The sequence below is a fragment of the Monodon monoceros genome, unplaced genomic scaffold, assembly GCF_005190385.1.
Source record: "Monodon monoceros isolate NGI ecotype Baffin Bay Population unplaced genomic scaffold, NGI_Narwhal_1 Super_Scaffold_16, whole genome shotgun sequence".
Classification (NCBI taxonomy): domain Eukaryota; kingdom Metazoa; phylum Chordata; class Mammalia; order Artiodactyla; family Monodontidae; genus Monodon; species Monodon monoceros.
The window spans coordinates 51,276,403-51,298,393 of record NW_021703772.1 but is presented as its reverse complement, the minus strand read 5'-3'; the positions used below and the strand labels follow the sequence as shown (position 1 = coordinate 51,298,393).

Genomic DNA, 21,991 nt, shown 5'->3' with positions numbered 1-21,991 from the left:
ATGATGAAATATATGGACCTTTTCTCTAAAGATGCACAAAAAATGTTTAAGAGCAAGAGAAGAATCATGTTATGTTTATTTTATGGTGTATGGGAGTTAAGATTATATAAGAGTTATATCAAGTAGACAGTAAATAAGTGCATCTTTTAAGATAAATGCAGTGGGCAAATGTTAACATTCACCAAGACACAAGATCTCTGAAAATTCCAGGAGTTTTGTTGGTAATCTTGATTTATGTAGGCAGATTCTATAGTCTGTTGCAGATTTCCTACATAGGTTTCTTTCTTGTTCCCTACAGCTTCACCTATTCTGTACGAAAGGGACATTCATTTGTACTCTGGAGAGCTAGAACAAAGTCTTTTATTGTTAGCTTTATTATCACAGATTTGACTGCTAGGATATATGCAAGTTTTTTTTTTCTATAACAATTTAGGGTCCTTCCCAGAGTCAGGCATCTGTCTACTTTGTATATTATGTACAAATGATCTGAAAACAGCATCCGCCCCCAACCCCCCTGATAAGTTCTCAGATATTCTTTGTTTTCTTATTGCTTTCCATATCCTGAATAAAGATACCATGTTGTTTTTCCTTAAAGGGAGTCTTTATTTTGGTAATTTTTCTTTTTTTTTTTTGTGGCTAAGCTGAAACAAATCGCTTGAATAAGTAGCATCTAAGAAGGGATAGAGTTTTTGATAAGATTTGTAAGAGGGCAATTATAAGAGTGAGAGACTTGTTTTTGAAGGAGAATGCCAGTTATATTCTACTCATTTGCCATTTTCTGTTGGTGCCCAGGCCAGTTGAGACATTTACAGAAGGAGTAATGCAATGTTTTGTCCTACGAAAGTAACCACCAGGGAAGAGGAATGACTTTTTTGAGGGCATAAAGTATAGTTTTATTAAAATATATGCAAAAACTTCGAGGTTTTATTATCTTTATGGTCATGACTTATTCTTTTTCATTTCAAAAGCACTAATTTTTAAAGAACTGCCATTGCTTGTATATTTGTTTGTAGAAACTTTTAACATTTAAGTGGCATTTCAGTAATATTTCTTTGAAACTGATATTTTTATGATTGATCCCATTTCTGATGTGAATTTATAACAGGTATAAATTGTTGCTGACGAAAGGCTTATAACACAAAGTAGAACTTTCATAATGAAACAACCTGTTTCTTTCTTAACTTAGTTTTGAGAAAGAAATGAAAAACATTTTGCATTAAAAAGATTTCTAAGTTATCTGTGTTTGAACAACAAGAATGTGAAAGAATTTTAGTAATGGCTAGTTCTTAGGGTTGATTCTCAAGCCAAATTTTTAGTAATTTTCTTTTCAGAGTTAAATGAAGAATACATGTATTTTTTTTAGTTTAAAAGCCTAAAATTCCAAACTTCTCCATTGTATCAGAAAAGATAATAGTCGGGGTAAGGGAGGCATTGAGTGGTGCTCTAAAATGCTTGATGGGATTTGAGAAAACTGTTGAGCCTTATTTCTAACTATACTCTGACTTTTTAATTTTATTGAGATAAAGATTTGTTTTTTCTTAATTCTCTTTCCTGTTTCTAGGGAAGGGATTGAGGGGAGCAGACATTTTCTTAAGACCTGTTGTCATTCTCTTTTCTTTTTCTGTTTTTGTGAAGAAAATGCCAATTCATATCATTTGTAATTGCCATTCTTGCTCTTAATTGCTGGCAGATCAGACGTGTGATTAAATCATTCCTGGTGATCTGACTTGATGATAGGTATTTGCTTAGTAGGATATTACTTATGTAATTCACTTGCATTCCATGTGCATTTGGGAGGAAAATTCAACTGTGATTAGAAGCTTGCTTAGCTATAACCCTTTAAAGTGTAAGGCTGTGCAGTGACAGCTTTCCAGACAGCTTTTCAAGACTAAGGTTTATATGTTTGTGTGGTTTCAGTACCCCTTTGGGAGCCTCACTGGATGAGCAAAGCAGTAGTACACTCAAGGGTAAGAGAAAGTTGCCTTTCTAAATCTGTTCTTTATGAGGGTCCTACTTTATATGTCCTCTGAGTGAAAGAGTGTGTGTGTGTGTGTGTGTGTATAAATTATAAAAGTGATGTTCATGTTTATAAAATATGGTGTTTTAAGATAAAAGCCTAAAGGGAGAAACCTTGTCATGAACCATAAAACAGTGATGAGTTTAAACAAATTACCAAACCTTTCCACAATATGAAACTCGTTTCTTTTTATTGTCCAATTAGATATTATAAAGACTAATTAAATACAGAAATATGATATGTAAACATAAGGAAAATATATGTTGAGTGAATCAGGTGAGCTTTAGTGTAGCATTTAGTGTAGCATTTCTTTGCTTACATTAACCGAGATTGCCACACCTGTGCAAGGCAAAATTCTGAAGTTCAAAGTACAACAGGAATGTGGTAAGGCATATGAAAAACATTTATAGTATCAGGAAAATCTGGCTTGAGCTCCTGACTTAATATAAGGGGGTAAAAGGAATGATTGTGCTGGGATCTGGTTTTCCATGAAACTGTTGGGTAAGATACATTATCTAACTGAACATCTTAGAGGCTTATTAAGTATAAAACAGCCTGTAGATTGGGGCTTCTAATAACTTTACCTGGCTGCAAATCATGGTTTCCTTTACGATAAAGTGAAAACTTATATTTCCTTCCTGAAATTATATAATCAGAATAACCTGTGAGTACATTCAGGTCTGAAATGCTTTACTGTGTCTTATATTTTGCTTGGTCAGTTTGTTTTAATTAAAACAGTGATTTTCTGTGGGGGTCAGGAAGAACAGAATACCAGCATGAATCTTCTGTTTCTTTCAGGTGTGCTTGTGAGAAATGGAGGAAGTTTTGAGGATGATTTGTCCTTGGGAGCTGAAGGTATGTTTGGAAGAACTGTACCTTCATATAGTTTTAAAATTAAAAAAAAAAAAAGAGAGAGAGAGAAAGTCACGTGCTTTCATGTTTACGATCCTCAGAGCTAAATTTAAAGTTCTTGAAAGTGGCTCAGACACATTTTACAGAACCTTTTATGTGTTAATAATCTAGTAAGAGCCTATAGGAGACCTGTAGGAATGGCTCTGGAAAACCATTGTGCAATGTCCAAAGGTCTTCCTTGGACTCTGTAGCTTACAGGAACTATTTGGGGGCAAACAATGGTCATATAACTGAGGGAAGAATCGTCCCTCAAAAGGAAGGAAACTTAAATATTTATACGTGAGAAAACTAAAGTGAAGCTTATTTTAGTGTGAGGTAGCCTTATGTCAGACTTAACAGCTGCAGCTTGTCTTTCTCTTTGCATTCAAGTGTCTCCTGTCTTTCCCGCTTCCTCTTTTTCCAGATTTTTAGAAGATTAAAGGACAAAGACAAAATAGAGTTACGAGAAGTTAATTAGAAAGCATTATGCTGATGTCTGTTCAAGGCTGCATTAGGATTTTAAAAGTGTATTGTGCAATGTTTAAATTTTCACAGATTATATAATCTTTTCCTGTGGATTCATAATAAAGCTTTCTACAATGTAAAATTAAGAATTTTTTTATTGTTTTACTGGTATTTTAAAATTATTGGTAACTGTATAGCTGGGTTATTAATGTGTGCTTTTTAAAAAAAATTTATTTATTTTTGGCTGCATTGGGTCTTCATTGCTGTGCATGGGCTTTCTCTAGTTGCAGCGAGTGGGGGGCTACTCTTCGTTGCGGAGCGCAGGCTTCTCATCGCGGTGGCTTCTCTTGTTGCAGAGCACAGGCTCTAGGCGCGTGGGCTTCAGTAGTTGTGCACACGGGCTCAGTAGTTGTGGCTCGCAGGCTTCAGAGCGCAGTCTCCGTAGTTGTGGCACACGGGCTTAGTTGCTTCACGGCATGTGGGATCTTCCTGGACCAGGGCTCAAACCCGTGTCGCCTACAGTGGCAGGCAGATTCTTAACCACTGTGCCAGCAGGGAAGTCCCAATGTGTGCTTTTTATTAAAAAAAAGAATTAAGGATTTTATTAAATCTTTTTGAATTGTAAGTTGATGAATAGTGAATTTATCCACTGAATTTAATATCCTTGGTCTTTTGCAGTTTGAAGTCAATCTGTATGATAAGAATACTTATTTAGAGCCTTCTAACATTGAAAACTCTAGAATGTGTATATGTTAGTTTTTATATTTCTGTTAATTTGCTTTTAAGGAATAAACTCTATAAAATAAACTCAAACTTACTGCTTCCCAATCAGGATAGTTGAACATACTGTTAACCCCTTATTAAAATTCATTTTATTGTTATTGTAAATAGCACTTTTGATATCTGCCTTAGTAGTTTCACAATATAGAATTCTTTTTAAAAACTTCATTTTTTTAGAGCAGTTTTGTTCACAGAAAAATTGAGGGGAAGTTACAGAGATTTCCAACATACTTTCTGCCCCACATGTGCACAGCCTCCCCCATTGTCAACATCCCTCACCAGAATAGTACATTTGTTACAATTGATGAAACTAGGATAAGGCATCATAGTTACCCAAAGTCCATAGTGTATGCTAGGGTTTACTCTTGGTCTTATACATTCTATGGGTTTAGACAAATGTGTAACGACACGTATCCATCATTATGCTATCATATAGCGTATTTTCACTGCCCTAAAAATCCTCCGTGCTCTGCCTGTTCATCCATAGTGAATGATTTTATTGGAAGCCAGACCCAAAAAGGAAGTCTCAGAGAAGAGTGGAGCTATTATGTTGTTTTACTGAAAATTGTTTCAAGATTATTTTCATTCATTCATTATTTTCATTGCATTCATTCATCAACCTTTCTGGTTGATAAGAAATTGCCATGACTCTGCAGATCAGAAATGAAAAAAGAAAAAAGTCTTTTGTGCTGAAAAAGATGTGTTTTTAATTAATTTCATTCTTTATGTTTGTCTATAAAATTTAAATGCAGTAAATTTAACCCACTGTAAACTTAACGTTAACAACATTTATTTGTTTAGAACTTGTAAGTCTAGGATAAACTTGAAAGGCAACTTTTAAAAGAAAACTTATGTTGAAATGAGTAGGAATTTTCAAAGTAGGTGCATGAAAAATTGGTTGTAACTGGAGTGAATTATCAGCCTTAAAAAAACCACATGTTAGGAATAGATATTGCCACACTTAAGTAATGCTAAATCATGTTTTTGCTTTTGAGGTATTCTTTATTAACAGTTTTTAAATTTAGTAATTAGAAGCACATATACCACGTATCTTCTTACTACTTATTTCAAACTGTTAAATTTAATTGGTTATTTATATATCTTTTTATATTAAACATTCAGTGGAGGTAGTTTTACGTTGCTAACAAACAAAACCTAAAACACCCTCCAAAAGCTGCTGAGTCTGTTCTTATCTATCTGTATATTACCTTTAATGGTGCAGATTTAATGAACCAGGACAAGAGTCTGGCATATTAGGCATTTAGCTATAATAATGTGGTTAATTTGCTTTCTTGTTGATTGTATCATAGTAGTTATTGTCCTACTAACAGTTATGCTTTGCATATATTCTTTTTACCTTTAGCCAACCACCTCCATGAAACTGATGCTCAAATTGAAAACTGGTACGTAGCTGTTTGTTTTTTTCCTTTCTAAAAATGAAGAACAGTTATGGAAATAAAGTTTTATATAATCTAATTTTGTTTATAGCAATAATATCTTGGCCAAAGAGAGAAGACTACAGTTTCATCAGAAGGGGAGAAGTATGAATTCCACTGGATCCGGGAAAAGTAGTGGAACAGTCTCAAGGTAACTTATTCTGGATTTATACTGCAACTACATTGTGTTGTAGATGACCTACTCTTATCCCTTTTCAGCCTTGGATTTGGCTTGGTAGTATGAAGTCAAAAGGCATCCACAGTGTTTTGTGGATCAACATAACTGAGAGAAGAGAAGCGTCTTCTTTTTTTTTTTTTAATTAAGATTAAATAAAAATTAACAGATACGTTAAAAATGCTGCTGGAATCCATTAATGAGTATTTTGAGTCCTATCAACAGCTTGAAAGAGGAAGTCCATAGTGGAATAATTTCTACTTCGCAAATTCTCCATTCTGCTAGGGTCTTGAGTTACTCTGATATAAAAATCAGAATAAACCTTTATAATTTAAAGCTTGATATTTAAGTGTAGATTTATCTTCATATAAAACCAAAGATCTTTAAACTATATATTAAAATAAGCAAACACGTGTGCATAATGAACCAGTTTAAACTATTATCCAAATTATTGTTTTGGAATTTGAACATATTCTCTGAAACAAATTGAAATTTCCTTCTGCTCAAGTTCTATTTCTAACATTCCTATTTTCCCTGGTGAGTCTCAGCTTGGATTATCACTGGTATGAGAGATAAGGGTTAATAAATGTTCAATTCACAATAGAATTAAAGCAAGAATTTACCTTTGTGTAACCCATACTCTCATTACTTTACTCCTCCTACTTCCTGAGTGCAAGTGGTTAGAGAGAAGTTGAAAGTAAGCTCCTCCTTCACTTTTCTCAGATCAGTTGTTACCTATATTGCCTCTTCTAGGACAGCCAAAGAGCAGAAAAACTCAAGCTCTGCAGAATGTCCCTTGGTACCAAAGTTGTACCAACTTCCTAGTGCACTTTCCCATTTCATTTTTTCCTAATCTGTTTACTCCTTATTCTCCCTTATCTGTCCTCAAATTGTTTAGCTGCTTTACTGGAAATCTCTTTAAAATGACAAAAAAAATAAGGTGAGGAATCAGAGCTTCTTACTGAGGATGTTCTTAGGGCTTAGCTCTTTTTCCCAAAACTAACAGCTTGAGAGAATGGACCCTTTTTAAGGGTTATTTATTGCATTTGGTACCCAATGTATAAAGATGCTGAAATAAATAATGGGTTAAACAGCAGAAGCTGTAAAAGACTTTTTCACAGGAAAGCAGGAATATGAATTCATTTATATTGTGATATGGACTATTATAAACTTACATCTTGCTGTTTCTTTTTTTTTTTTTTCTTTTTAGTGTTTCAGAATTGTTGGAACTTTATGAGGAAGATCCTGAAGAAATCCTTTATAATCTTGGGTTTGGACGAGATGAACCAGATATTGCTTCTAAAATTCCTTCCAGATTTTTTAATTCATCATCATTTGCCAGAGGAATAGATATTAAAGTATTTTTGAGTGCGCAAATGCAGCGGATGGAAGTAGAAAATCCAAATTATGCTTTAACAAGTAAGGTTTTTAAATGTTAGCATATTATTTTTAAAATTATGGCATCTACAGCAAGATGGTCTTGTTTTTAAAGCCTTATTAATTTCTAGAAATAGCAGTGGCAATTTAATTATTGAGGTTAACACAACAGCTGTTTTGCATATTATAAATTTTTATTATTCTATTTATAGAAGTTAATTTACCTATTCCCCCCACCCCCCCACCCCATTCTCCACATACTTAAGTGTTACATCCGTAGAATGTAACTTGTAGAACCTTATACTTATCGCCAAATTGCTTTTGTTCCAAAAGGAAAGAAGTAGAGGAGGGGCCTTGTTACTATTAGTTGAAGTCAGTCAATTTCAGATGCTTTCATGTAAATCTACAATGGCAAGGCTAATTTGATGATTTTTCAAGTTAAATCTTGCTTATTTTTCTCTGCTGACCAGAAATCCCCAAAATGGGATCCCTAGGTGGTCCTTGGATTAGCTTTAAGAGATCTATAAATCCAACTTCCCTCCCATTAGGTATAAAATATATACTTACATATACTTCACATTTGGAAGAGTTCAAGACCTAAAAACAGGGTCACAACTATAGATCAATAGCTAGTCCTTTCTGTTTTATTCAGTGTTGTCATTATGCTTTGTCCTTCCTTTTGATTTTTTAAAATGTAAATTCTAGTGCTTAAGAGTGAAAAATCTTTCTCCCTCTCCACAGTAAATGTAGAGAAGTTTTAAGTGATAGATAGGAAAAAAATCTGGTTTCATAATCTTTGTGATTTAAGTAGTTCAATTATTGAAATTCTGAACGGTAGTGATGGTTTAATTAATATATGTGTGTATATACGCATATAAATATATATAATTATTGTTTTTTCCTTTTATAGGCCGTTTTCGTCAAATTGAAGTGCTTACTACTGTGGCCAATGCATTTTCTTCTTTATATTCCCAAGTCTCTGGGACTCCCCTGCAGAGAATTGGGAGTCTGTCCTCAGTGACCTCTAACAAGGAGACAGACTCGCCTCCACCTTTAACCCGAAGTAACACTGCAAATCGTTTAATGAAAACACTATCAAAACTAAATTTATGTGTTGATAAAACAGAGAAAGGAGAAGGTAGTACCCCTTCCCCAGCAGTTGACAAAGGAAAGACTCTAAATCTTTCAGTGATGGAAGAAATTGGCAATAAAAGTGATCAAAAGTCTCAAAAAATTGTGAAGAAGAAAGATTCATCTTCTATGTTGGCTACAGTTAAAGAAGAAGTATCAGGTAGTTCAGCAGCTGTTATGGAGAATGCTGACATTGATAGACTTTCTGATGAAGCAAACAGTAATTTTAACCAAGAAGCTGAAAGTGGACAAAGTAAAGAAACTCAAAGTCATGAGAATAAACTGGGTGAGGAAGCTGGTATTATAAAAACTCATTTAGATAGCGATTTCAACATGTCCAGCCACAGTGAGCTGGAAAATAGCAGGGAGCTGAAAAATGTCCCTTTGTCCACACCTGAAAAAGAGCCATGTGCACCGTTGACGATCCCATCCATAAGAAGTATAATGGCACAGCAGAAGGACTCCTTTGAAATGGAAGAGGTAGGTAAAAAATTAATGAGAACTGTTTTAAACAGTGAGTTAGGGAAAGAAGTGCCAAAAAATGTTTTTAAGATGAAAGGTGGTGAATAGATTTATACTAGAAAAAAATCATCCTGATTTTGATTTTCCAGGATTTTTGTTTTATGTTTCACAAACCAAGAAGTCCCAGGACTATGTGATGTCAAGATAATGGCCCCTCTAGATCTTCTGTAATCCATTGCTCATACTTGAACTTTAACCCCTTTTCTCTCTCAATTTAAGATTTTGATTCTCTGAGAAAGCCCTGAGAGAATATATCCAAACTCAGATCAATAATGCATAATAGTTAAAAATACAGGCTTTGAAATCAAACAGGTTTGAGTTCTGTTTGGGCCTGTTTTGGGCCACTGAATTGCTGTGTGCCTTTGGGCAAGCTTTTCTTAATGTATCTCAGTGGAAGGGTAGGTGAGAAGAAGGCTTTGAGGGTAGGTCTGGGAACATGAACATGAAGATATTTCCTGAAGGGGAGGATAGGGAATCTTGAGGAAGAAGGTTTGAAAGGCCACTGAAAGGATTTCTGCAACCCCAGAAGACCAGCATTTGGCTACTTTTTTTTTTTAACCTAGTGATATTCTTACTATTTTACATAAATTTCAAATTGGACAAGGTAAAAATATTTGTTTTGATGAGGTTCACCTAAAACTGCTTTTGAATAGTCAGAGGATAACTTATGCATTGGACCTATATACCTTGGGGCAGGAAACTGAACATTATCAAGCACCTACCTCGTGGCAGTCACTGTACTAGGCCCTTGAAGTACTTTTCTCTCTTCAGTGTGTGAGGCCAGCAGTGCTGGTCTTATTTTACATATGAGGAAGCAGGCACATATGTACTGCTAACGATTTGTGGCTATAAACTATACAATGTGCAATTTTTCTTTTTAAAATTTATTACAGAATAGTTTTAGTAATAGCTCACAGCTGTTTTAGAATCACTCGCCATTGTTTTAGGGAACTAGGAAACAGGATAATTGATTCTGCCCATAAAATGTCCTCTTAGGTGAGTGTGTCTCTCTCACATCAGTTAAGATTTTTCATTTATTGCAAAATTTCAATTGCTGATACAGCTTTTTTTGTGGTCTTTGAATGCACCTCTTAATACTTTAATTCTGACTAAAAAGTGAAATAAAAAGTGAGCAAGAGCAGCCCTTTGAAATATTTTACATTTTTTGTAAGCTTCTTTATTTCTCATTATAATGAGTTCAGAAAATGACAACTTTAATTGGAACCGTTTTGTTCCATTTCACTGTTCGATTCTTTTTTTGGCTTTGTTTTGGTCTAAACTTGTCCTAGCATTCATAATTGAAGTGTAACCTCTTGCCTTCCTTTAGGGCCCCTCTTCCGACAATTGGATAGAGTGCAGATACTTGTTAGATACTTGCAGACCTGATTTGGTAACTCAGATGAGAAGACACTCATATTTTGCTTTTTAATTTCTAGAATTCCTGAATTCTAAGCCAGTTTTAAATTACTGATGCCATACACGAAAGTTCTTTACAACATTTATAAAGTGCTAGACAGATGTACTTTGGCAGCAAGTGAACATTTAATAATAGGCTGGTGTTTTGGTTTTTTTTTTTTCTTTTTTTTTTTTGCTCCCTCTGCTGGCAAAAGCAGTTAGTGAAGAAAGTAACAACATTGAAGTGAATATTTTTTTGAAGTACAAAATTATAGGCATTGGTGGCTTAAGGATAATGGAAGATTTTTGTTTTCAAAAAAATATATGGTCAACCATAGCTACATTGTAAATAACAGGGAATTTTAAGGATAATCCTTATTTTTCAGACATATTTCAAATATGGATAAAAACCTCCTAGAATTGTGTTTTTAATCCCTTTGGGAACTTTAAAGAAAGCTTGTAGAACAATGGATAAAGAAAGGAAATAATGTGTTTCTTTAATTTCCTCTTCTCCCAAGCTTGTTGAATCATACTGACAAATGAAGAGAACAATCTTATTAAAGCAGACTTTTAGATCCCATTCAAAGTAGGTCATTACTATTTTTCTTTTGCACTCCTTTCCCTTGAGGTTTGATTCCTATTGGGAACTTTCTTCCTTTTGTAAAAATAGCAAATAAATATAAGCTAGAGCACGCACACGCTGTCAGTAAGCCAGTTTTTAAACAGATTAACTGAATGCCCACTGCTTTGGGTGACTAGGTAGGAGAAAATGTTGCAGATGCGGCTCTGTGCATGAAGCTGCCTAGTCCCTCTGAAGCAGAAGGTAAGATCTGACAGTCACCAGGAGCAGAGAGAACTATTTAAATGTAAAAAGAGTTAAATAGATGACAAGACTGACCTAGGCCTTGGAGAGTGAAAGTGACTATCTCTTATGATACGCAAAAAAGGCCAGACATTATTTTCAATTAAAAGTCAGTTTGCCATATAAAAAATATCTTGCAGACTGTTTTGGTGTATCTAAAAGTTGTAAAACCCCACTCTTGAGTTTTCTGATTCTTAGTGACTTGCTTGGATAATTCTTGTGTTCTTCTTGAAATGATTTATTTTGAATAAATACATCATGGTAACTCTCTAGAGCCATAAATTAGTAGCATGAATGATTCACAGGTAAACCAGAATGATTTTACTCGGTAAACAATTGTTCATCTTTGAGGCGTAAAGGAAAATCTTCTCATGCTTAAACGCCAGAGGAAGGAGAACTTTTATCTGTGTGTTTCTGTAAATAGGTTGTCCTGTGTCTCTTACTCTATAAATAAACATTTAAATAAAGATATTATTGGCAGCATATACAATTTTTTAAGCTACTGAAGTTTTAGTAAATGTTTCTAATCCTGTTTTCACACTGATTGTTGATTTAACTAATATACCTCATTACTTAGTCTTAGCCATTAAGTTTCAGGATTCTTTTTATTCTATTTACTGGCCTGAGTTAAAGTAATCCCAAATCAGTCAAATACCTGACAGGTAGTTAAGTTGTTCTGTTGGCCTTTCAGAATGAGATGTGAATTTGAGTCTTTGTACAAACCTGCTCCTTTTGAGTACACCGTAAAGCTTGGTATGGTCCGGCTGGTTGATAGGGTCAGACATTGGACAAGAACTCAAGTCATCCCATGCCCAGCCCCCTGCCCCTTTTTGGAAAAATAATGATTTCCTTTGAATTTTTTTGAGGTATCATTAAAAATTAGACAGAATTGTAATTTTTGAAGTTCCAGTTTTGGATTTCTGCTGTATAGGTCTCTTTAAACCTTAGAGGAAGGGTGATTTGAGTTAGAACATTCTGCGGTGTTGCTGCTCTATGAAACATAGTACAATAGTATTGTGCCTAGAAGATATGTCTTAGTCAAGATAAATGTGACAGATGTTAAAAAATCAAACTAGGTATCTGCGTGGTAGCACGACATTGATTCAAAAAGATGCAATCTTTGTTTGATTAAAATATTTTTAAAATGTAGTAACTCAAATGTGTGAATTATTCTAAAGCTGTTGTCCTACAGCTTTAAATCCCAAAACACTGAGACCAAGTGATTTTATCATTTTGGTTTACTGGGTTGTTTTGTGTTTTTTTTTTTTTGTAGTTTTTATTATGAAAAGTTTCAAACTTATCCAGCGTTTAGAGAAAATAGTATAATGAACACCCATTATCCGTCACTCAATTCGGTTATCAATATTTAGCTATAGTTAATTTAATAAAAGACCAACTTGTAGCAAATGACCAGAATTCCACTGAGGATTTGAAACCATGGAATAGGAAAAATCCTGCCACATAAATCTAAGTTCTGTGTTTGCATTATAATTTTCTGTGGTGCACCCCATCTTGAATTTGACGGCTTTCCTCTGCACAACTGTAGTCAATAATGAAACCTAATAAGCTATGAAATTCAACCATTAACACTAGCAAGTCTATTTGTCTTCAGCAAGTGATTGATGATTTTGCTGAGTAAGTAGGAGGAAGGATCCTAACTTTAGTAACTTTATTAGTAAAATATGATCCTGTCAGCTCATTTTTAAGGGTCCTGTTCTTCTTTTCTTTCAGTTAATTATGGAGTTTGTAGTAGAGGGAGAGAGGGAGTTTTTTTTTTTTTTTTTTTTTTATTGTCCATGGAGTAGCAGCATCTTGAAGGATAATATACTGAGGATACATATTCATTAAAGTCATGTTACCTTGTGACTAATTTTATAAATCTAAAGAATAGAATATGTGATAATTCTGCATTTAAAAATGAGAGATGATAATCTTTTGCTTAAGCTGAGATTCCTAGAATAAAATTAAAGAGACATTTAGATTTCTGTTATACTGTTTTTGGTCTGTTTGATATTTGGTTTACAGAAAACTCTTTGAAGTAGGCTAGGCCTGAATAGAGGCTAATAATAGACCTCCTGTTGACTACAAAAAGAAAATGCATTTTGTTTCTTTGCACACAAAACAATGGTTTTCCTCTTGAACTTATGTCTGCTGCTTTGAAGAATACGATTTTTCAATAAAAACAAAGATAGTAGAAACCATTTTATATATGATTTATAGGTGATGGTTTTAAATGACCAGTACGCGTTCAGTTTTCAAAAGATACATAAACTTGGATTCATGTTCAACTATGTAGACCAAAGATATCACAAATCAGAGCAATTTCTAAATTGGGTAATATCTTTAACCTTTGAAGTTTTTTTTCATGTTGGCTATTCCACTTTCACTCCTATGGAATCTTTCTTACTCTAGAATGGAGTCATTGCTCAAAACTGCGAGGGTTCTATCTAAAACCTGTTTGCTATTTGCTCTCCAGCTTGTTCAAGGCTGAAAGCCCAAATGTTTGGCTAGTTTGCCCACTTTACCAGGATGTTATTTATTATTTTAAGTACTAATCATTATAGGGTAAAGAGTGGGGCGTTAGTAGCATACCCCCACAAATATTTACTCTTAGTATAGGGTTAGTTATGTTAGGATAGATAGAGTATTTGGGGAGTGAGTGTGATGAGTAAAGAACCTGGAAATTCCTAAATTATGTAGTTGTTTAGGTAGGAAAAAAAAGACAGCATAAAAGGACAACTTCTGTGGGTTTGGTATCTTTTTGAGCATAATTTTCAGGGAGGATTTATGGCTAAGATCTTTCAACATTTTAGTCCTATAATGAAACCTGCTTTTCTACTTACAACTCCCAAGTTATGTCTTAAAAGAACATTTGTGTCGGGACAAAGCAGTCTTCCACATGAGTGGTTTTTGATACCTGAAAATTTGTGGACTTTTATAAGATTTTGCAGTGGGAGCATGATTGCCGTTTTTCAAGATACAAGACTTGTAATTGCTTCAAGTGTGTGCCAGTGTGCTGCAGTGAGTGTATTAGTATTTCTCCTGGGATTGACCTTACACTTTGAAGTTTAACATTTAGAGAAGAACTTTTAATTTTGGATCTGTTTTTCATTTAATGGTAACTTTTTTTAATGAAGTAGTTTACACATGTAGTTATTTTTCGTTGCTAGCTATAAGCTTGCAGTCCTGTTGTTAACTGAAAAATAGATCGTAAAATTGAGATGTGGGACATTATAGCGATTTTGAGATAGGATGCACTTTTTAAATATATAAAGCATTGGTACCTTCTTAGGTTGGTTGTTTAGTAAATGACTATTAAGAGATGTTCTTCTTTGCCATAGATTCTTAAGTTTTAACTACTTAAAACTCTTCTTTAGGTTCAAAGTACAGAGGGAGAAGCTCCTCATGTTCCAACCACTTACCAACTAGGTCTTAACAAGTCAAAAAGAGGTAAGTAAACCAGTACTCACTAGTTCCCAAGCACATTACCAAAGCATCTTTGGGGGATTTGGAAAAGGTATTTTTTTTTAATCTATCAGTGTTTGTAGTACCTGTAAGTGTAAAAAGAAGATTAGGAACACAGCTGTGCCTGCTTCATTATGGTTTGGTTATAGAATTTTTTTTATCTTCCTGAAGACTTTTGTGCTCATAAAGTAATTTTAGTTTGCTTATCTTGTAATGACCTCCTTACACAATTCTGTGTATTCTAAATACTTTTTCAGTTCTACACAAGGGCTAGATGGGAAGTGATAGAGCAACAGAGTCAGGCCTACTTTTTACATGGTTGGGATTGAAATGTACACTTGTATTATCCACCTCTGGGTTTTTATTATTTAAATGCGACTCCTAGGTGTAATAAATGAATGTGCCTCTGGCGGAAAACACCAGTCAGTCTCTCAGCAGTAGGTAAAGCTAGTTAAATTCAAACTGTAAATCAAAGGTCAGTGGCTCAGACATTGTTCTTCTCTTGAATTATTATTGACCAAAGAACCTTTGAATCCATTTCTTTCACTTTTAACTTACAAGGGAAAAACATGTCTGATCATCTTTAAAGTCACAAAGCTTTTGAGATTTAGAGAAAAGGAGAGAGGAAGTTAAAATGACCACTGAAGGTAGGAGTGTTTATTTTTAAAACTTTACACGTGCTGAACCACCCTTATTTTTTTTAAGCAAAGATTCATATGTATGTTCCTAGAATAGGAAATTACATGTTTGTTCTCTTCTGATCTCTGAAGTGACTTCATATGAGACAATTTGCATATAATTTTTCTTTTATTGCAGTATGATACTGAGAAACAAGAGCTCCACTCTCACTAGGTCATCACAGTTCTGGTCAGACACAAAATGAACTTTCCTGCTTAATTTTCTTCCCTTTGTGAGTCCATAAATTTATGTATGTGTTCCTGAGCCATAGGCAGAGTTCACAGCCATCCAGGAATCTTTGCTTTAGATAGGTAGACAAGGGATGCATTGGAAAAAGCAGCTTGCCCTGTGTGTCAAAAAGAGGATGAAAACAGCATAATTACTTTAAGATCTTTGAAGAGTAAGCTTCCTGTGGTGGGAAAGATGGAATGTGGTTTTTATTCACATCTGGGTTTCTTCCTCTTATCTATGTAGGAGCACTTATTTCTGGTGGCATAAGTAAAAATGGTAACATTTTTTTTGAATCACGTCTTTATAAAGTAACAGTAAAATGGTTTTGTGTGTGTGCATGAGAGAGAGAGGGAGTGAGAACAGTACAGTGTTTTAGTCATTTTTTGAAAGTAGCCTATCAAATTTTGATGTGATATGCAAATATCTTAAATTAATCATAGTGGCAGAATTAGAATCACTGGTATAATATATTCATTTCACAAAGTTAGTAAAAATGCATGTATAAAAATACTTCACACTTTAGTAATAGAACTTTTGAAGTTACAGTGCTTATAATCTCAAATCCAGTCCTGGGATTTACATACTGAAGAAGAGAGGTTTAGTGACTCAACTCATGTCACAAGCTAACATTCAGTAGGTATATTAAGAGCCGTCCAACATTTTTCTAATTACTGAAGACATTCAGTATTCTCTTTAGTCTAGCAGAGTATATGGGTGTCCTGTTTATATTTCTCTGCAATACTGGATAAATAGAATTTCCACATCTGTTTTGTTCTCACTTTAATGTTTGCTCTAACTTCCTAGTTTTTAATTAGAAATAATGCCTTATCTCTTCAGTTAGGACAGAGGTCTATTTCTTTTTAGTTGTACCTTTTTCTTTGGTGAACTGTGTTTTTTGAACTGAAACATCTGACTAAAGAACCTCAGTTGTGATTTATAGTTTACAAAACAGTTTCACTTATGTTCTACTTAGTTTCTGAAGTAACCCTGTGAGGTAGAATGATTATCCCATTTTTTTGGAGGAGAGAAGTTATTGCTTATGATGATAAAGCCGAAACTTGAACCCAGGCTTCCTTGTTCTTTTCCACTGCCTCACACCTGCTCTGAAGCCTGAGCAGTCTACCCTCGACCTGATGTGTGTGAATTCAGGCAGGACTAACCGTGGAGAGGTGCACTCGGCACAGGCTGTAGTATGCTGCAGATAAAACAGATCTTAGCAGAGAGAACCTGAACGGAGCTGGCCAGGGCTTCCTGGGCTCTTTTGCAACTGCCCTTTGCCCAAGCAGATGGGGCAGTTTCACTTCTAAATTCTTTAAGAAACTGTTTAATTCTGTTGTTGCTTTAAGGAGATAGTTATCATTGATTCATTCAGCAAACATTTTTTATTGTTGGCTTGGTCTAGGTACTTGGGATACAAAGAGGAATAAATAACGTTCCTGTCTTCAGAACGCTGACAATCTAGTTTTTTTTTTAAAAAAGACATGCAAACACATAATTATGGTGATGACTCCTATGACATGTTAATCATTTTCTCAAATAATAAAATGCATAATCAGTACCTATGGTAACAGCTTATTCCAATTCACTTTCACAATTATTACAATTTACCTAGATTTATCAAGGATATGGATCAATTCCATATATTTCATTATGCAGTTTTGTTAATTTCAAAACAACATTACAGAATTATTTTAAATTTTTAATGGGAAAAAAATTATTCTGTTTCATGTTGCTCCAGATTGAACCTAAGGTTATTATAATATTTTTCAAAGTCAGGCAACCTGTAATTAATTTTGGATTTTATTGAAACATATTATTAAGTACTTTCTATCATTCAAGTCTTAAATGAATGTGGACTTGGTAAACACACTTTATTTAGCCTGTTGCTTTTTAAGTTCTGTGGAACTTGACTATCTCATGAAGTGTCTCCCTCAGTAAATGTAATAGCTGTAAACTCTCACCCACTGTGGTACTTGTAGTGTGGTTGGGCATGTGATCAGGCCAGCTGTGTTTAGTTGGTCATTTTAGTTACTTAAAAAAAAATTTCTCTAGGTTATACTAACCAGGAATTAGAGTTTTGAGGCCAAAAAATAAGCAAGTTTATTGTAAAATTAACAATATTACCTACTAGTTGAACCTATGTGATTGAGTTTCATTCAGTTGTTAAGAAATAACTTTCATAACTTACAAATGTTTGCATCATTTGAAACATCAGAGACATGTAAGTACTCTTGTGTACAACTTGTTTAATTTGTTGGCCTTAATTGTATTTTTATTTTCTTATTAGTGAAGGTAATAGAAGTTTTTACACACTACATTTAAACTTCTGATTTCACCTACTATGTGTCTTCACATATTTACATAATGAAAATGGTTTACTTTGGGACTTTATTTTTATTACAGCCATTTTTCATTTCAGGCTCTTGTCCTCCAAGGATAAGACATTAATTGGATTTACCAAAAAATACATTATAATTCGAGCTTAATTAGCAACTGAACACTGAGGATTTCTGATCTGATACAGTTTTGTTTGAATTCAAGTTACTTCCTATGCTTTGAAGCCACAATTTTGCATAAGTGATGTATACTTTTCTAAGAAAGAATCACTGTTGTGTATCATATATCTTTTGGGAATCATATATATGTAATACTGTACTCATTGAAGTCTTATTTAGCAGTTTTGTATAACTAAATTTCTTTTGGTAGATCAACTATTACGTACTGCAAGTCAGCACTCTGATAGCAGTGGTTTTGCTGAAGATTCCACAGACTGCCTCTCCCTTAATCATCTTCAGGTAAAATTTCCTATTGTAGTAGGCACTGTGATTAACTTCTGTATATTTAGGTGGTTTTTCACTGGCTGTATATTTCAAGACCATCTGTGTAATCTTTATTTTTCAAATGACGATAAGACTAAAATTCTAGGATGCAGATGTTATCTGAGCATTTGACTGCAAATTTTAGGTTTCACTAATTCTTCATTTCTCTCTGAGAAACAACAAAAAAAGCTTCTCCTTTATTTTTGCACCACCAGTAAACAGAGTATTTTAATCCTTAACCTATTCTGTTATTTAAAAAAATTTTTTACCGTCATTGTGTTTCAGTATTTTACAATAATTATTTAATAACTAAAACTGTGGATCCATAGCTTGCTGAATATTATCTGACTGTTATGCTATAGTGTGTTAGATAACCCAGAAAATAGCCACATCTTTATCCCCAACGAGCTTATAGTTTATGTATGCAGTACACAGAATGTACATGAAAAGTGTTTAAAACATCTGTAAGGAAATTTTAAAGAAAATTGGAATAAGAGAAAAAGAGAACCTAAAAAAGCCCTTTAGAAACAGCATTTAAGGAGTAGACAGACAAGAAGTTTCTAAGGAAACTCAGAATAATCCAGCAGGCATAAAAATTGGGAGATGGAGGAGAAACTTTTAAAAGGAAAGCTATGGCCATTGGAGTGAAAAGGTGAGAATTTGTTTATTCTGAAATTGAGTAGTTGAGCAAATAGTTCTGATGTATTAAATGATGCAAAAGCATGAATGGAGAGTAGATCAGTGATGAAGAGAAGATATGAATGTTAACTGTTTTTTCAAATAAGAATGATAGCTTAAGAGTTATAGGTCTTTTTGTCTTTTTCATACAGTAATGACTAAGGGAAAGGGCTCTAAGAGAAAGAGAGCTTGATGCAGAAAAATCTGGGATGAAACTGGAGAAATACCCTAGCCCTGGAGAGGATGTGATCAGAAGTACAGGTTGGAGGGATTAGCTTTGAAAAGAGATACAGTTTTCTTTCAGAATGGAGAGGAGGGAATGATGAGGAAAGGTATGGGGAAATTTGTAGGTGTTGGGAAAGAAGTTAAGAAATTTCTGTCCATTTTCTTTGTGTCAGTGTCATATGTTAGAAGAAAAGGAGATGGGTATTGAAAAGAGATTTAAGGAAAATAGTAAAGATCTGGAATAATCTTTGTGAGAAAGTGGAGGGGTTGTTGATCAGGGGCACTGAAAGCAGTTTAGAACAGCACCAGAGCCAAAACCAAGGTGGGAGACCCCAAACGTATAGAAGCATCGTATCAGTTTGGTATTTTGTTAATGCTACTACTTATTTGAATTCTCCATCCTTCTACCTGTTTTCTTTTCACAGGTTCACGAGTCCTTGCAAGCCATGGGGAGTAGTGCTGATAGTTGTGACAGTGAGACAACAGTCACATCATTTGGTGAAGACCTTGTCACACCAACAGCACAAGAACAGCCTTATTTTAATGAATCAGAAGAGGAGTCTCTTACCTGTCCTCAGATGGGAAGAGAGAAGGCAGCAACAATTGCTGACAAACGGTCAGATGGCCAGGATTTCCCCCAGTGTGAGACTGTTGAGAATACAGGACATCAACAGTCCACCTGTAGTGCAGGGGATCACGTTACTGAAATTACTGAAAGGAAAGAGGATGTGTCTCCAGCACAGCTAGTGGAACTACTGAGGGAAGCAAGTGCTGAAAGTGATGTGGATAAAAGCAGTGAATGTGAATTTGCCCAGTATACCACCCACCATATTCTTAAATCATTGGCTTCTATTGAAGCTAAATGCAATGAGAAGGGTGCTGAAAATACAACTGGGCCTCCCTCTTCTGTGGACAGAGTTAATACAGCTTTGCAAAGAGCGCAAATGAAGGTTTGCACTCTGTCTAATCAAAGAGTGGGGCGTAGCTTGATAAAGTCAAAAGATCTGTTAAAACAGAGGTACTTGTTTGCAAAAGCTGGCTATCCTCTAAGAAGGTCTCAGTCTTTACCAACCACCTTGCTGAGCCCAGTAAGGGTTGTATCCTCTGTCAATGTTCGGTTATCCCCCGGAAAAGAGACCAGATGCAGTCCACCTTCCTTCACTTACAAGTACACACCGGAAGAGGAACAGAAATTAGAAAGAGAGGCGATTGAGCATGATGGTCAGTCTTTAGTTAAGTCCACCATTTTCATCTCTCCATCATTTGTGAAGAAAGAAGAAGCCGCCCAGAGTGAGGTGAACCGGTTGGAGGAGTGCCATCAGCGAAGGACTCCGGCCTGTTCACTGTATGCTCCGGCACCTGTATCTCAGTCCACCTGCTCCCTTCACTCTGTCCCCTCCGAGTGGCAGGAAGGGCCCCTGTGTGAGCACATGAGAACTCTGAGCACTCACAGCATTCCCAACATATCAGGCACCACCTGTAGTGCCTTCACTTCCCCTCTGGGGTGTCCTTACTCACATAGACATGCTGCCTACCCTCACCGAGTGTGCTCTGTGAACCCTCCTTCTGCCATCGAAATGCAGTTGCGAAGAGTGTTGCATGATATTAGAAACTCACTGCAGAATCTTTCACAGGTATGAGAAAAAGTTTATCCTTCTTACCTTTTTTTCTTTTATTGGTCTGAGTACCTCTTAATTTTCAGGGAAGCTGGGACCCATCAGGCCTGAGCTGCCTCAGCCTCATTTTCCTGCATGCCTCAGCTTATCTGTACCTGCCCCCTCCCAGCGTCTTCCCTCCTAGCTCAAGGGAACAGCTGTAACTAATTCTGAACAAGGTGAATTTCTCTGCTCACAATCTCCCTCCTTTCTAGAGAAGAGATTTTGCTCATTAGGTCTCCTCCCTTCTTTAGCCTCTCCTGCACTGTCGTTGTCTTAGTCAAGTTGTCTCTGTTATTAAAAGAACTTCCCTCTCAAGTACCGTCTGTCCTTTTCTTTTCCATCTGACAGTGTTCACCACTTCTTCTTTCTAAGTTTTCCTCCCCTTGGCTTCTGTGTCGCCGTATGTTCTCCTGGTTCCACTCGTTGCTCTCTGACTAAGCTTTCCCTTCATCTGCTGACTCCTGATGCTGGTCGCCTGGCACAGAATTAGTCTGCTTCCACTGAGTTAAAAGGCTGGGACCACCCCAGAAGAGAAAAAAATCAGGTAAAGTGTGAATTTGAATAAGAACGGTCTATGTGTCTTGTCACTTTTAAAGTCATCGCTCTCAGATTTGTTAGTGGGCTGGAAATAATTTCCAAAATAAGCTTTGAAAAGAAGTAAATTGTCTCTTGGTTTGCCTCTCACGTTTCCTTTCTTTATTTTTTAAATTAATTCATTTATTTATTTTTGGCTGCGTTGGGTCTTCATTGCTGCGTGCGGGCTTTCTCTAGTTGCGGCAAGAGGGGGCTACTCTTCGTCGTAGTGCGCGGGCTTCTTGTGTTGCGGAGCATGGGTTCTAGGCGCTTGGGCTTCAGTAGTTGTGACGTGTGGGCTCAGTAATTGTGGCTCGCGGGCTCTAGAGCGCAGGCTTGGTAGTTGTGGCACACGGGCTTAATTGCTTCGCGGCATGTGGGATCTTCCTGGACCAGGGCTCGAATCCGTGTCCTCTGCATTGGCAGGCGGATTCTTAACCACTGCACCACCAGGGAAGCCCCACATTTCCTTTCTAAATCTCTTTCTAAACTACTTATATTTAGACAGTTGAGGAAATGAAGAAAATGACAGTGTAATGTAATGATCGGGTTATTCAGTTAAGAGTCGAGAGGCATAGAGTATATATAATAGATCCCTTATCATGGTGACATA

At 35.5% G+C, this 21,991-nt stretch overlaps 1 protein-coding gene across 5 annotated transcripts in view; it reads left to right on the top strand.

The window, feature by feature from the left end:
- ITPRID2 (ITPR interacting domain containing 2) overlaps window positions 1-21,991 on the top strand; it is a 39,143-nt gene that overhangs the window by 1,875 nt on the left and 15,277 nt on the right. For all 5 annotated transcript variants that reach the window (XM_029224668.1, XM_029224671.1, XM_029224672.1 and 2 more), the window contains exons 3-11: window positions 1,918-1,967; window positions 2,816-2,872; window positions 5,517-5,556; window positions 5,642-5,740; window positions 6,975-7,183; window positions 8,052-8,752; window positions 14,429-14,501; window positions 18,132-18,220; window positions 19,573-20,781. In XM_029224668.1, the coding sequence (XP_029080501.1) occupies window positions 1,918-1,967; window positions 2,816-2,872; window positions 5,517-5,556; window positions 5,642-5,740; window positions 6,975-7,183; window positions 8,052-8,752; window positions 14,429-14,501; window positions 18,132-18,220; window positions 19,573-20,781 (2,527 nt within the window). The remainder of the gene's footprint in view (window positions 1-1,917; window positions 1,968-2,815; window positions 2,873-5,516; window positions 5,557-5,641; window positions 5,741-6,974; window positions 7,184-8,051; window positions 8,753-14,428; window positions 14,502-18,131; window positions 18,221-19,572; window positions 20,782-21,991) is intronic.